The sequence below is a fragment of the Lepidochelys kempii genome, chromosome 2 (genome assembly GCF_965140285.1).
Source record: "Lepidochelys kempii isolate rLepKem1 chromosome 2, rLepKem1.hap1, whole genome shotgun sequence".
In the NCBI taxonomy this organism is placed as follows: Eukaryota; Metazoa; Chordata; order Testudines; family Cheloniidae; genus Lepidochelys; species Lepidochelys kempii.
Window position 1 is genome coordinate 214512646 of NC_136381.1, and position 16759 is coordinate 214529404.

At 41.7% G+C, this 16759-nt stretch overlaps 1 protein-coding gene across 7 annotated transcripts in view; it reads right to left on the reverse strand.

Moving 5' to 3' along the window:
* BZW2 (basic leucine zipper and W2 domains 2) overlaps positions 1–16759 on the reverse strand; it is a 77614-nt gene that overhangs the window by 1294 nt on the left and 59561 nt on the right. For 6 of the 7 annotated variants that reach the window (XM_073333787.2, XM_073333789.2, XM_073333790.1 and 3 more), the window contains 4 exons: positions 16524–16694; positions 15971–16117; positions 12020–12158; positions 2201–2323 (listed from right to left, as the gene is read on the reverse strand). In XM_073333787.2, the coding sequence (XP_073189888.1) occupies positions 2201–2323; positions 12020–12158; positions 15971–16117; positions 16524–16694 (580 nt within the window). Of the gene's footprint in view, positions 1–2200; positions 2324–11635; positions 11884–12019; positions 12159–15970; positions 16118–16523; positions 16695–16759 lie in introns of those variants that run through there. The other variant, XM_078851774.1, reaches the window with a different exon arrangement.

The window sequence follows — 16759 nt, forward strand, 5'->3', positions numbered from 1 at the left end:
AACTTCTCAGGCCAAATTTAATAGTGCAAAGTCATGCATTTAGGGACTAACAACAAGAATTTTTGCTATAAGCTGGGGATGTATCAGTTGGAAGTGAGAGGAGGAAAAAGACCTGGGTGTATTGGTTGATCACAGGATGACTATGAGCCACCAGTGTGATGCGGCTGTGAAAAAGGCTAATGCAGTATTAGGATGCATCAGGCAAGGTATTTCCAATAGAGACAGGGAAGTGTTAGTCCCTTGTACAAGGCACAGGTCAGACCTCATCTGGACTATTGTGTACGATTCTGGTCTTCCATGTTTAAGGTTAATTCAAACTAGAACAGGTGCAGAGAAGGGCTACTAGGATGATGCAAGGAATGGAAAACCTGTCTTATGAAAGGAGACTCAAGGAGCTTGGCTTGTTTAGCCTAACCAAAAGAAGGTTGAGGGGAGATATGATTGCTCTCTATAAATATATCAGAGGGATAAATACCGGAAAGGGAGAGGAATTATTTAAGTTAAGCACCAATGTGGACTCAAGAACAAATGGGTATAAACTGGCCATCCACAAGTTTATAGACTGGAAATTAGACAAAAGTTTCTAACCAGCAGAGAAGTGAAGTTCTGGAACAGCCTTCCAAGGGGAACAGTGCAAGCAAAAAACCTAATTGGCTTCGAGACTGAGCTTGATACATTTATGGAGGGCATTGAATGATGAGACTCCTTACAATGGCATGTAGCCGACCTGTGACCGCTAGCAGCAGAAATCTCCAATGGACGGTGAAAGGACCGTAGATGGGGATGAGTTACTACAGAGAATTCTTCCCCAGGTGTCTGTCAGCTGGGTCTTGCCCATGTGCTCTGGGTCTAACTGATCACCATATTTGGGGTTGGGAAGAAATTTTCCTGTGGGTCAGATTGGCAGAGACCCTGGAGGGTTTTTGCCTTCCTTTGCAACACGGGGTTTGGGTCACTTGCACATTTAAAGTAGCGTACATGGTGGATTCTCTGTAACTTGAAGTCTTTAAATCACAATTTGAGGACCTCAGTAACTCAGCCAGAGGTTAGGGGGTCTATTACAGTAGTGGGTGGGAGGAGTCCACCCCAGCCCTGGTGCCGGTGGAGCTGCCTCTCCCTCCCTCTACGGCCCCGGTGCTGAGAAGCTGTTATTTCCTGCCCCAGCTCGGGGCTGAGGGGTTGGCTCTCCCAGCTACAGCAGGTGGAGCTGGTTCTCTCCCCTTCCTCCAGCAGCCCCGGTGCAGGTGGAGCTGGCTCTCCCTTCCTCCCTAATCTTGGGGACAGAGCAGTTTGCTCTCCCTGCCCCAGCAAAGTTCTGTGCCCCCCACTGATTGGGGGGCCTGTGCCCCCGCTTGCCCACCCTTGCGCATGCCCCTGCACTGGAGTAGTGGGGGGAGAATAAATAAAGTGTAAGACTACTGCCGGACACGCAAACATTTTAATTGGTCAAAGTTTAACATTCCAAGGCGTGTGTTAAAAGGACAATCTTTCAGTTATGCTGCCACCTATGTGGTGGAATTGCTGTTCATAATCCCTCCATAAAATTCTGAATATTAATAATGTTTGATAAGCTGATACCACTGTGTTTAGCAGCCACAAATAATCAGCAGCCCCAAGAAATTGAAGGAAACAGTGTGTCAAATTATCAGTTTGAACTGAGCAGAAGAGAGGGGGCAAGTCAACAGTGATAATTATACACCTGCCACTCAAAACAACTAACATGGGGCAGTCTTTAAAGGGACAGTTCACCTGTTCTTATACCAGAAGGAAAGTGTTTACCATTTGAGGGCACCAGAAAAAAGGAAATGTGGGCCCAAACACCCATTCATTTCCCTTCCCATTATTCCTTTTTTAACAGCAACTACAGTCCTTATGCCTTTACGATTGCTCTTCTCGTTCAGGAATTCAGTGCTATTCAGTGAAATTCACACGGCAGGACACATGGAATTCTAAGAGCTCAGGACTTCACATGGACACTATTAATGACATGAAAAACAGTCAGTGGTGCCTGCCTTCTAAAGACTAAGATTGTAAAGAATTTAGAGCAGGTCCTGTCTTTTACCATCCATCTGCATAGTACCTAGCACAGTGGGGCCAGGGTCCTGACTGAACCTGTAGGCACTACTATAATACAACTAACATCTTCAAAATGGAATGGCCAAGAGGCTACTAAATACTATTAACTTAAATGGAATTGTACCTTCTTCAGCATTTTGCAGCCACTCAACAAATTTCTTCATCTGGTCAAGAAATACACTTTTGCCTTTCGCAAGATGTGCTTCTTTATTCCACTTCAGGATGGCTTCTTCGCTCAGGACATCAGCTGAAATTCAGAGCAGTGGTTGCAAAGATAAGCATATTTTTATAAGACAGAAGACAAATGAAAAACTGCTAGGTTTTGAGGCAGTAAGAAGTGAATCACTTTGATCATAGTGAGGCGAGCTTTGAATCGGCATTGTACTTAACACTAGGCTGTAACTGCAGAATGTCATATAAGAGATCGCAGCTGTGTCACATACCATAAAGTCAGTCATTAACTAAATATGTTAGTCTTAAAATAAACTATTCAATGTCATGCTTCTGTAAAGAGTAATTACTCCTCTATTCAATTGGCTTTAAATAAGAGATATAAAAACACACCAATTGCAAAGGAAGTCAATAAAATCTACCTGTATATCTTAGGACTCACCTCAGTAAGAAATACTGTAGTTTCTTTTGCTGCTGACTCAGAGCTATGCAAGAGTAAAAACTGCTAGAATTGTGGTGAAAAAAATTAACAAAAATTCCATCCTAATGTGAAGTCTCTTATCTTTCCCAGCTGACTAAACAGTAGTCATTAGGGGAATCATTTAAAGGGACCATGCTCCCAAAACTCTTCTTTTAAGTGTCGAGAACAAAATAATTGAGGACAAGAGAAACATCAGGCTTAATAAACTCAGCCAGGATGCCCACTGATCCTAGCTGATGTGAAACAATAAGCTTCTAGCCCAAGTGACAGAGTTTCTGCCATCCAACCAAGTCTTGCAGCTGAATAAGTGACTGTCGTGGAGCCAATATCTGTGATGCACTTTAGCCTTCAGGGCCATTGGATGACATAGGAGGCCAGAATAAAAACAGCACCTTTGGTTGTCGCCACCATTTTCCTTTTCACGTACTGATCAAACTAACATCCTCCTCCCCATAATCAGCACATTTTTGAAAGTGATTTACATCAGTTTCTTCAGTGCTGCCTAGTATACCAGGAATATGGGATTCCCCTTGCTACCCTGCTGAATACCAGGACACAGCCATATTCTACTGTGGCACAAAGTTTATAGGCAGATGCCAGCAGTGAAGGACAGAAGAAAATTAACTGGATCAATTACAATGAAATAAATGAACAAACATCTTTAAAACATCTGTGTAAACAGAAACAGGACTGAGACCACAGACTCACTTCACATAAGCCATGGAACAGCAAATAAATAGTAGTGACCTGGATCTATTTGAACTGGTAACCTAGAACTAATTACAAATATCCTAAGCCAACCAGGTTTCAGTAGCTAAGCCAACCAGTCACTCATGGGTAGAAACTGAATACACTTGGGTCTCCCTGGAGATTTCAGATCTGCTGAAAACAAGTGAAATGTGTTTAGAAGTCCCTCTGGTCTCACAAGGACCGTTTACTATCAAAAGCCATCATCCAATTTGACATTATTAGCAAACAAACAAGCTGAAGGTAGATGAAGAGCAGGAGCGTCACACCTTTTGAAAACAGTGTGGTGGCACAGTTGTGTGCGCATGCGCAAGACTACAGAATTCCTGTTTAAGACTACGTCTGCTTGTACCTACAACCATCATTCTCTGCCCTTGTAAAAATTCAGTTCCAATATTTAGCTAAAAATGTAGCTGAACAACAAAAAATCCACTATTCTTGGAACCTGTACTCAAAAGTACAAGAAATGGTAGAGTTATGAGAAAAAATTAGATACAGGAACTAAATAAAGTTTATAAGGAAGATGTGACATTTGGCATTAAACAAATGTCAACCCAATATTCTTTACCGTAGCTCCAGCATTTTGCTGGCATTAGGTCTATAACACACATTTGGACTCCGATTTAGAGGACATAAGCTACAAGCTTCAAAAGTATTGACTTGGAACTTTTAATAGAGATTACAAATATAATTTCTTCATGAAAAAACACTGTACTCCAATACACTGTATAGCGCGTGCATGAAATTCTAAGAAATGCAGCAACCGATGATACAGATTGTCAACCTGTGCATCATAACCCCTGGGAGAAAAGGATGTTGTGACTAGCCTCCATTTTTTTCTGGCTAAGTGGGGGTGGGGAAGGGATCGAAACTTTTATAACATGGGGTCATAGGTATGGAAAATATTGCAAATGCACATCACTGAACTATTGGCCCCTATTCAGTATACCATATAAGTAAGTGCCTAAAGTTAGGCACATGCTTTCCTGAATTGGGGCTCTGAGGATCGTGGACTTGCAATAATAGTAGAGCCCATTCTAGTGGTCAAGCATTACAAAAATTAGATAGGTCTAAATCCAGGATAGTAAAAAGTCTCATTACCTGCCTGAAAGATGAGAATAGCTCCAAGATGGTGGGGGAGAGATTTGCCTGCATATGATTCTCTGGCACTAAAATGAAGTGAATGTTCCTGCACTGACAGAAAATGCACCCAGAGAAGGAATAAAAATACCTTCAGTTACAGAAATGACAGTCACGTCTTTCCTTTCATTTCTGAGAAACATCATTGGTAATTCATTCATGCCTCCAGTGTTTGTAAGGGATAATATTCTCCTGTCAGTGCAGAGATGCTCAATTAAGCAATCAGCCAGGACAGGGTGTAGTTAATGATAACCCTCTGAAGAAATGGGAACACTGGGGGTGATTTATTTTAGCTACAGTATTTCTGATTAAAGATTATGACAATTATTTTTTACATGCTGTAATAGTTTCAGTTGAATTTTATGGTTGGCATGGTTCTGTGTTGTTACATCCTCTGCCCCAGGTGATGTCAGCCCTGGAGATCCAGAGCTGGTTTCCCTGCCAGTGCAGCTAACTACTACTCCAGCCACCCACCACCAGAACCCCAGGTTAAAATCAATCATAAGAGGGAGAGGTCCCAAGGCACACTTCATTAAGGTGTCTTCGCTGCAGACTTAACTTGAACTATAACTCAAGTATTGCCCCTAGCTCAAGTCCTGTCCATACACAAAAACCCTTAACTTGAGTGAGGTGGTGCTTTTAACTTGAGTTAAGGGGCCCATAAGGTGGTACAGGCTACAGCTTCTGTTTAGCGCAACTTATCGCACTGTAGCTCATGTGTTGTTTCGCAGTGTGGCTGCTCTCACTCGAGGTAGGCTAACTTGAAAGGAGTTAAGTTAACTGTAGCAAAGACAGAACCTTAGATGGGGCTTTTTGATTATCATTATTATTATGCAAGTAATGTTACCCACAGTTTAACTGTGGCAAAATGCTTGCATTTCTGTTGTGTGTATTTTCTGCTGTGAAAGGTTCATAAGCCACCTTCCACTTGCTAGGGAAGATAATTGGAGTAACTGAGTAGAAATAATGAAATTTACCTCATAGAAAATTGTGTGTAAATTAAGCTTGAAGATCTCCTGAAGTGGAGGATTAATAGATTGCATGTTCAGAGAGGTGGTTCAAATTGGTCTATTATAAAGACCCCAAAATGAAGACAAGCAAAATAAAATCATTAGCATCTTCAAGGCCTCAGTCAGGTGCAGCAAGTGAGTGTATATCTCCCATGAGAACTCCCAATTATTTCAATCTCTTTAGGGGGTTCTGCAAGGCCAGAAACGTCTTCAGGAACTTAATAAAACGTAGCTTTAGTGGCCTTTAAAGAACAGAAAAAAGGTTTTATTCCATGTTAGGAACATTTGTTCTTCAAGGATGAAATCCTGGCTTCACTGAAGTCAACAGAAGTTTGGACGGAGACCACAGCGTGGCCAAGATTTCACCCCGGGTCTCTAAGTTAGAGATAAATTTAGTAGAGCTACAGGAGATTCTGTGCTTAATGAACATGATATAATATGCAATCCAATATTACTTACATTCAGTCTTTTCCGCACTATAGTTCAGCCGGAAATGAAGATGTTTTATTCAAGGAAAGTGTGGGCCCCTTACTGAATGAGGGAGGCAACCTCGTGACAGAGGATGTGGAAAAAGCTAATGTACTCAATGCTTTTTTTGCCTCTGTCTTCACGAACGAGATCAGCTCCCAGACTACTGCACTGGGCAGCACAGCATGGGGAGGAGGTGACCAGCCCTCTGTGGAGAAAGAAGTGGTTTGGGACTATTTAGAAAAGCTGGACGAGCACAAGTCCATAGGGCCACAGGCACTGCATTCGAGAGGCTAAAGGAGTTGGTGGATGTGATTGCAGAGCCATTGGCTATTATCTTTTAAAACTGGTGGCGATCAGGTGAGGTCCCGGATGACTGGAAAAAGTGCCCTTCTTTAAAAAAGGGAAGGAGGAGGATCCAGGGAACTACAAGCCAGTCAGCCTCACCTCAGTCCCTGGAAAAATCATGGAGCAGGTCCTCAAGGAATCAATTCTAAAGCACTTAGAGGACAGTAAAGTGATTAGGAACAGTCAGCATGGATTCACCAAGGGCAAGTCATGCCTGACTAATCTAATTGCCTTCTATGACGAGATAACTGGCTCTGTGGATGAGGGGGAAGCAGTGGATGTGTTATTCCCTGACTTTAGCAAAGCTTTTGACACCGTCTCCCACAGTATTGTTGCCAGCAAGTTAAAGGAGTATGGGCTGGATGAATGGACTATAAGGTGGATAGAAAGCTGGCTAGATCGTCGGGCTCAACGGGTAGTGATCAATGGCTCCATGTCTAGTTGGCAGCCGGTATCAAGCGGAGTGCCCCAAGGGTCGGTCCTGGGGCCAGTTTTGTTCAATATCTTCATTAATGATCTGGAGGATGGCGTGGACTGCACCCTCAACAAGTTTGCAGATGACACTGAACTGGGAGGAGAGGTAGATACGCTGGAGGGTTGGGATAGGATACAGAGGACCTAGACAAATAGAGGATTGGGCCAAAAGAAATCTGATGAGGTTCAACAAGGACAAATGCAGAGTCCTGCACTTAGGACAGAAGAATCCTATGCACTGCTACAGACTAGGGACCGAATAGCTAGACAGCAGTTCTGGAGAAAAGGACCTAGGGGTTACAGTGGACGAGAAGCTGGATATGAGTCAACAGTGTGCCCTTGTTGCCAAGAAGGCTAATGGCATTTTGGGCTGTATAAGTAGGGGCATTGCCAGCAGATGGAGGGACGTGATCGTTCCCCTCTATTCGACATTGGTGAGGCCTCATCTGGAGTACTGTGTCCAGTTTTGGGCCCCACACTACAAGAAGGATGTGGAAAAACTGGAAAGCATCCAGCGGAGGGCAACAAAAATGATTAGGGGACTGGAACACATGACTTACGAGGAGAGGCTAAGGGAAACTGGAATTGTTTAGTCTGCTGAAAGGAAGAATGAGGGGGAATTTGATAGCTGCTTTCAACTACCTGAAAGGGGGTTCCAAAGTGGATGGCTCTAGACTGTTCTCAGTGGTAGCAGATGACAGAACAAGGAGTAATGGTCTCAAGTTGCAGTGGGGGAGGTTTAGATTGGATATTAGGAAAAAACTTTTTCACTAGGAGGGTGGTGAAGCACTGGAATGCGTTACCTAGGGAGGTGATGGAATCTCCTTCCTTTGAGGTTTTTATGGTCAGGCTTGACAAAGCCCTGGCTGGGATGATTTAGTTGGGGATTGGTCCTGCTTTGAGCAGGGGGTTGGACTAGATGACCTCCTGAGGTCCCTTCCAACCCTGATATTCTATGATTTAGAATGGACTGAAAGCTTACATCATCCTACGTATGATGGCTGGCCAGTAGAGATCTGGGGGAAGAGTGAGGCTTATTAATTTTTTGTTAGACCTGTGTTGCTGTTGGGGTTGTACTGTCAGTGAGCAATTGCCAGCCTCTGTTTATCGTTAATTGTACTTTTAAGAGTGTAAAGGGTGCTCTTTTACATATTTCTTATAAATATAAATAAAATATATACACAGAACAGAACATTTTTGGTCTTTTGCACTGATAAGAGGCTTGATCCTTCTCATGTTGAAGTCATTAGCAAACTCCCAACATATTCAATGGGATTTGAATCCGGTCTTAAAGGCTCTACATGGCCGAGAATTTATTATAATTAGAGCTCTAATACAGAACTTCTTAAAGGTCTTGTTTTATTATTGGTTCCTGGCTTTAAGACTTCCAAATGCTTTTACTGCTAAACTGACAGTGGATCAGCAATGTGGAGGTCCTTATAAATAATTACCAAATTTGACTACCAGTTTCTAATTATATCAACTAAAAGAGATTATATATACAAACTTTCTTCAACAGTAATGAAAGATTAGAACCAGGACCCTCCAGCTGAGGCCAAAATGAACACCATACGCATCAGGGGTTGTTCAAAACTTGCTTAAGGCTCACCTGCAGACTCCTCTGATCCTGATGTTGCTCAGATCAACACAGTCCAGCCAGATGAACAAAGTTACACTGAGGTGCAGTGGGAGCAGGAGAGTCGGGGAAGGGAAAACCTATCGCCTAGGGCTGGCATAGCTCAGGGATATCCTAGTCACATCCCTTTCCGTGCTGTGCCAGCAGCAGGGAGGCATAATAACGTAGGGGCCCCTAGATCATCTCTAAATCACTAGAGGATCTCCTTTACATGAGGATGATCCTCTCTGGGCTGGTTAAATTGGCTTTAAAGGTCAGATTGGCACAAAGCTGCCACACTGCATGAAGAAATCTGGACCTATATCTGTACATTACAAAAGGGACAGATTTTAGAGTAAGAACATAGAGTCTCAGGTTTTCCAGGTTTCAGAGTAACAGCCGTGTTAGTCTGTATTCGCAAAAAGAAAAGGAGTACTTGTGGCACCTTAGAGACTAACCAATTTATTAGAGCATAAGCTTTCATGAGCTACAGCTCACTTCATCAGATGCATTCAGACAGACACTCTATATTTTGCTGATACATTAAGAGAAAATTCCAGGTTATCCTCTTAGAAAGCAATTCAGGTTTATGGGGCTATTTTAGCCAGAAGCGTGGGGAAATATAATAAAATTAGGATTATAATTTAGATGTTAGGAATGCCCCTGCAGGTAGTCCAAGGAAGACATTATCAAAATCACAAACAATTAGGTGCCTAACTTTCATTGTCCAACTACCATTTGCACCTTTGAAAAACTCCCTTGTAATGAATAATGTTCCACAGAGTGAGAATCCAGGGGGTCACACTGTGCACTATCCAAGAGAGTTCTGAGGGATAGTTGCTGGCATTTCTTAATCCCAACCATAGCTATTCCATATGCTGTGTTGATTCACCATACAAAGAAGATGATCAGGTACTCTGAAATCTCTCCAATTCATGGCCCATCCATTTTACGACTTGGAGATCCCAATTAAACCACAGTGGCCTTTGGGCCAAAGATAATCAGTCCTTCAGTGAGGGGAAAGAGGAGCTGCTGTCCTCTCCACATCACCACAGCTCTTGGTAACCTGGTGGACTTCTTAGCTAGTAGGTGATTGCACACGTGAAACTACAGAGATGCGTAGACCTCACAAATCTCCAAGACTCTGATGAAATAACCTGTTTGTAGCAATGGTAGGGGTGGATGCAAGCTCCACCCCTGAAATGGAGATGGTGACAGTCTATCCATGCAACAGACATGGCCCAATATCTAAAATATCCATGCCAGACTCAAATATTAAGTAGGGGTACATGGCTAGCCTTAGAGAAGCTATTCCTGACTCTCTGGGTAAAACCCAGGGAATATATCGCTTGGAGGAAGCCATGGACTGGCCCATGAAAGCAGATGTTGACATGCATATAGAAATGCTAGAGGACAATAATCCATGAGGCCTTCAACACCATACAGTCTCTGTTAAATTCAGCCTGGCATCTATTTCCAAGCGAGTATGAATATAAAAACCCTTCTTTATCATCATTATTGGTGGACCTTATTACAGATCTGACAGGCATGTCAGCACTCTGATCACTGTAGCCTCAATTAGTTCCCCCCATAATCAGTGGCTGATTAAATAATTAGCTAATCAGAAGGAGAAGCTGGGGAGGTAAGGGACTAATTAGCCCTCAGCTGACCTACCTGATAAAAAGCCAGGAAGGAAGGGTTTCAAGAGAGAGAAAGGTTTCAGAGTAACAGCCGTGTTAGACTGTATTCGCAAAAAGAAAAGGAGTACTTGTGGCACCTTAGAGACTAACCAATTTATTTGAAAGCTCATGCTCAATTGGTTAGTCTCTAAGGTGCCACAAGTACTCCTTTTCTTTAAGAGAGAGAAAGACAGGGCTAGCTGAACCTGGAATGAAGGAGCTCCCTAGAGAGAGGGAGACCACCTTTCCTCCTAGCACCCTGGCAAAGAAGAGCTGAAAGAAGTAGAGTTAAAACTGTGATGTTGCACTGTACTGGGGTTGGTGGACAGGCTTAGAATAAAATACAGCCCGCATCAGAAGATGGGGACAGCATGGCTGTCCCAGTCCTGACTGTAGTCACTGCTATATTCTGAATTGGGCTCAAACTGGCAAAGAAAGAGAGTCTATTACTTGTTATAATTTCTCATCAGATATACATTTCCTCATAAAAGCAACAGAAACATATTAAAGATATTATCCATAACAGCTGTACAAATAATTCTCAATAGCTTTGTTCCTCATGCATTTACATTGTTACTTATTTAAATTCATTTTTGGTCCCCTACACCACAAACTGAAGACAAATCTACTTAAACTATTTACGTTATCATTTGTGGCACTTAACTTAAATAACATGCAGAAAAGTACAATGCTCATCCAGCATATACAGAGTGAACTAAGGATGGAACACCATCTATTGAGGATGTATGAAAGAAAATCAAATTAGAATGTTTGTGTCTTGTTAAGTCTTAATTTTTCTCAAAAGGTCACATTTTCTATTTTTTTATGCTACTAGGGTCAGTTTATGTAGACATAATAAGGATAGGAATAAATATTGTTGACTCACTTATTTCTGCTTTCTGAAAATCTATATGAATACTTTAGTCAACAGCTGTGTGTATTTTTGAAAGTATACGTGAACACTCAATATGCACAAAAAAAATCTATACTGAGCATTTCTAGTCACACTGATTTTCCCCCTTCAACTATTTATAGCAAGAATGTTAGAACAAACTGCTTATCACCCACCTCTCACATGCAGTGCAAGACTATTAGTCTCTATGACAACCTGAACTGAATAAACGTACTAAGAAGACATCTATACTACAAAAATGAAATCCTGGAAATAAAGGCTTCTCCAAGGATCTGACAGTGCCTACCTATGGCCTGATCCTGCTTCCACTGAAGTCAAGGCAAGATTTGCCAGTGACATCAATGGGAACAGAATAATGCCCATATAAAAGCCAAAAGACCTTGATCACTATTCTTTTCAAGATAACATTGATCACCCCCTTCCCTCCCTCATACAGGTGAGGCAGCTGCACGTATCACAGTTGTGACTCCATGATTTAGGGCTACCCAGCTCCAGCATAGCTTAGAGGAGGAGGAATTTGCTTTAGCTTACTGCTGTTATTAGGTCCTTGATGCCAGCAGATCTAGCAGAACTCAGGTCTACCATATCTATTCCAACACGCAAAATGCCTGTAAACCCCCCCGCACACAAACACACACTTACATCATTGGTGAGGGGGTGGCTTGTGTAAGAAGTGCCCATGCCCACCTCCTCCATCTCTACGGCAATGGAGAATCTCCTTTTACAGGGGCAATTCTATCTCTGGCTGGTTTAAGTGGTTTCTGCGCAGACCAGAGAGACCAGCTTCAGAATCTAAATACATGCCAAACTTACTCATTATCTTAGTACAGTGTGTTCCAGTAGGCACAGGACACAATGTTCACTGTATAGCGTACTAAGGCGGATATGGACATATACCTTTGTAAAAGAGTACCACTATCTTCTGAAAGGCTTTCATAAAGTGGATGTTGTCATAACAGTATTCCTGAACCTTCTGGAGAAGAATTAGCTCTGAATGGCCTTGGGTGCTGAACACAGCCAGCAGGGGTGCATATTGCTGGAAGAGGGGGGAAAAAGGCAAATTATTTTATATAGAAATACTGAAAGTGAAAAATCACAGACACCATTACTACAATTTAACTCCTTGTAAATTTCATCTTTGGAAAAACAATCACCTAGAGAAAGATGTGGTTGCTACACTGACACCTAGAATTTATTGCCAATAATTGCAATTTTATTTCATTAGTGCCATTTACACAAATGCACAAGCTTTTGTAAGACAAAAGTTGGGGAACTTGCAATGGATTATTTTAATGTTTCACTTTGCTATTGAATTGTGTAAAGTGAAGTTATAAGACCCATTATGTCAGAGTATGGTTATTTGTATGCTGTTTGGTACAACAGAAGATAAGCAACTATGATATATGATGTTTCAACAATATTCTGGATGCTACATGTTGCAAAGAGAGCACCAACAATGTCACACACCCAGAACTGATGCTCCTCATAATCTGAAATCCCCAGTTTCACAGAGGCTTATAGAGATCATAATAAATCCAGTATGTGAAAACCATTAAATTGAACATGCTGGGGCATGAATTAGAAGTGACCTTTCCTTGTGCAAAGAACACAATAGCTTTTCCAGTACACAAAAATAAACCATTTAATACGGTACACTGGCAAGGTAGTAATGGTCCTTTTTATGACCTTTACCATAACAATTAAAGATCCAAAGAAAAAAGGTAGCTGCTCGTAAAAGGTCAGAACTCCATTTTGTTATGGAAATACTTCTCTTCCTTTTGAAGAAGGAAGTTATGCCAGTTATGACCTTATTTTCATCTGATCGTTCCTTCTAAATAGTTAGAATTTACCTTTCTTGCTTTCTCATTTCTTTCCCTCTCATTAGGGGGTTGTATTGAAATCAGTGGGATTACTTGCAACCTTAAACTTAAGCATATGCTTAAATGGTTTCTCTTCAGTACTGGGGCCAGGGTACTCGGCCCCTTACAATTTTGAGCCTGAGGGGAGACAAACTTCACCTGGTCTGCCCCATTGCCCAAATGTACATTTTCAAAGCTACTGCCTACATCATTGCCTAGATTGGTGAAAATTTCATTCCTCAACATGTCCTTTTCACACTAAAAGGGTCACTTCAATATAAGTGTGTTCATAGACTGAATTAAATAGCTTCACAGTGGGTCAGATCCTGAAGTTCTTACTTAATAAGGTCAATGGGAAGAGGACTGAGTAAAAGCTTCATAAGCACTTGGGCCAAGTATTCATGTTTCTTTTGAAAATTGATTCATCAGCTATTCTCCTTGGCAGACACACAAGCTACACAGTTTGTGTAATAAGAGCTTGGTAATTTGAGGTATAGTATTGCAAGGTTCTTTTTTCTAACTTTTATTTAAGCTCCCACCAAGCAATTACAACTACAAAAATTGCTAGAACTTAGTCAATATTAGCAAGTAAAATATTCACACCCTCCCTCAGTATACGCAAATATTTATCAACAGTGCAACAGTGCCAGCCCTGAAGTGCAAGCTTGGGGTATTGAGATCCTTCCCTCTTTGGCCCTTCAATTGTCCAGCATTTGTTTAATTGGATACAGATGTTGAGAGAGATAACAATACATGCTATGTGTCTCTATTCAATAATGTCAGTGGGACTCTGATATTGTCCAGAGATTAAAGTCTCCTGCTGCTACATAAATACTAAGGAGTTTATTTTAAAAAATATAGCCCAAATTTTTGCAGCTTTTAAAGTCAGTGAACTAGTGCCTCGATGTTATTATTCAGGAAGGGCTTTAGAGTGGAGAGATTTCAGTGGGAAAAGCAATCAGTCTTCTTAACCCTGAGGTTCTCAAAAACTGATCTGTGGGGGTAGAAGGAGGCAATAATGAGTCCATAATGCTACAGGAGCTGGCCAAGGCAAGGATTTGCCCAGGAAGGGCTTTAAGGACTTATACAACACAGAGACCCATTGAAGAGGGGCCCCTCTTTATTCATGATGATGGAAGGCCCTCTCACAACATACCAATTGGTTACAGTTTTAAAAAAGGGGCTTACAAATCTTGGGCTACCAGTGCAAGAATTTGGTTCCCACTCTTTCTGGATAGGGGCTGCAACAGCTACAGCCCTGCTAAGGCCAGGAGCCAAACTGATTCATGCAATTGGCCGATAGCATTCAAAGGCATACAGGATGTACGTGAGACCTCAGGTAGAGAATCAGGGCTTATTTTCTTGTATTTCCACTTTCAGAATCAAGCAGACAGGCCAACTGAGCAGTGGGGTGGACTTTGTATACTGGGCAGCCAGATGGAGCCTCCAAGGTATTGGCCAGTTCACACCTGGGCCTACGGAGTGAGGCAATCCTGAGCTGGCATGGAAGGAGAGGCAGGCTATGGGACCGGCTGACACTCCTTGTACACTCTTTGGCAGACTGGGAATGGACACAGAGTGCAAATATTGTTCACCTCAGTTAAAAAAGAAAAAAAGGAAGGAAAGAATCAGACACTCTGGAAACCTGGAGAGGGAGGTGAAAAGGCAGCCAAGCATATTGTCTGGAACAGCGGGGAGCCGACCCCCATCTTTCCTGTACTGTACTATTTGTTGCCGGGTACTCCCAGATATTTTAAAGTGAATAAAGCTGTAGCTTAATTAAACTATGGCCATGGCCTCCTGTTCTTCTTCCAGCATGGACAGACAATGTGCTGTTCTGGGTTGAGACAGTGGGTTTAGGTCAATGTACATATCAACAGGCCAAGCCTGCAACCTTTACACAGGCATGAGATCCCACTGATCTCAATGGAACTACTCACAAAAGTAAGGACTTCTTCCGAGAGTAAATTTTGCAGGACTGGATTACAAGACAACAATATTTGTATATCACAATGTATTGAAAAACAACTTGTCTATTTATTTCTCTTTCCAGTGTTAATATTCTGAAAGCTGTCCCTTAATACACATGAGCTGCATTGTTAATACTACACCCTATGTTTAAAAAAAAAAAAAAAAAATCTGACCTCATAGATGCAATGCTACAACTACGAATTAAGTGATTAAACCAATCACCACCCCAAAGTGGTAAATAAAGCCACTGCTGGAACTCCAAAATGCATCTTCCTGCTGGAAGACAATTGTGTTGAGTTTTTCTTCCCATCTGGTCCCACAGCTGGAAAAGGCTCCATGACCAACATGCAAGGTGCAAAACCTATGGAGATGCAGGAACCCAAGCTTTGTGTATGCTGAACACAAACCTTAGGAGAAGGAACTGAGGAAGACGGGACAGCAGTAGTGGGCAATCAATATTAGAGATTTGGAAAGGTGAGAGGCATTGTGTGCAGAGCACAGATCCATGTTATCATACATGAAACTGGAAGTTCAGCAATTTCCCAACCATCATTTAAAATATGCTTGTCTTAAAAGACTGGTGAGCATAGCCTCACTCTCAGAGTTTACAGGTTCACCAGAACTCTTCAGTGGAATTATGCTCCCCTCCCCAATTCAACTGGCTGATACTAATTCTCCAATTCTTCCCAATTCAGTTGGGAAGTACTAGCCATAATATTGTTGTGTTTTTGTTTTTGTTTTAAATGCTTCTGAATACTTTTCAGCCACATTGTAAAGTATTTGTATCCTTATGAGGTCACCTTATGTTCCTCAGTACTTTGGCCAAAAGCGATGACAGTCACCATATAGCGGGCACAGGGCATTATTCCTCATATATGCAAGATGTTGTTCTAATACTTAATATCAATGTCACACCAGGTCCTATGCCTTCCTGATTTAAACGTCCAAAAAAAAGTTTACTGACACCTGTGGAGTATTTTCTTGTTTACAGTCTTGGCACATGCACGCTCATACACACCTTTAGATGTTTAAGTGCTTGTTCTGCAACCAGCTCTTCCTTCTTGTTCCATTCAACGGCATTCATTATACACGTCCACAGGAGTCCAATCACTGCAGGCTCTGGCAGATCGTTTCTCTTCATTTCCTCTTTTACATAAAGCACTACCTGGTGGAAGAAAGAAACTTCCCACAATAGTTTGTACAGTTAGATAAAATTCTGAACTATAAATACACTAAGGTGTGGGTTATAACAGAAAAAAAGTGGAATTAGCTGCAATCACGTAAGAAAGGCATGGTTTTTCCTTAAAATACCTTATCGAGTAAAACTTGTTCATTTTTCAAGTCTTTATGTACAATGTAAAACTAAAATAATTCTAGCACCATTCTTGACAGCACAGAAGCCCTGTGATTATGTTTTTGTATAGAATTAAAATAGGAGTAAATTAAATAATTCTAAGATGGGTAGAGAAAGCCTGTGGGGTATATACATATTTCCCTATAGTCACTGTTCATTTAAGTCTTTGCCTAATTGAGTAACAGTACGAATATAAAAATAAAAAACCTCTCCCCACCTCTTTAATTGGACATTCCTGAGACAGACGTTCCTGTAGCTCTTTTTGAAGTTCTTTACGAGTCCCCAGTGACTGCTGGACTCGGAGGAAATCTGAGAGCTCTTTTAGCCGTGCATCAGTGAAGTACTTCGCAAAATGCTCCACATTCTGCCGATTGGCTGGAAATAGTTCCTAGGAGGCAGAGAATGCTTCTCTGTTAAATAAACTACCAAGAAAGCTTATGGTGAGGAAGGAGA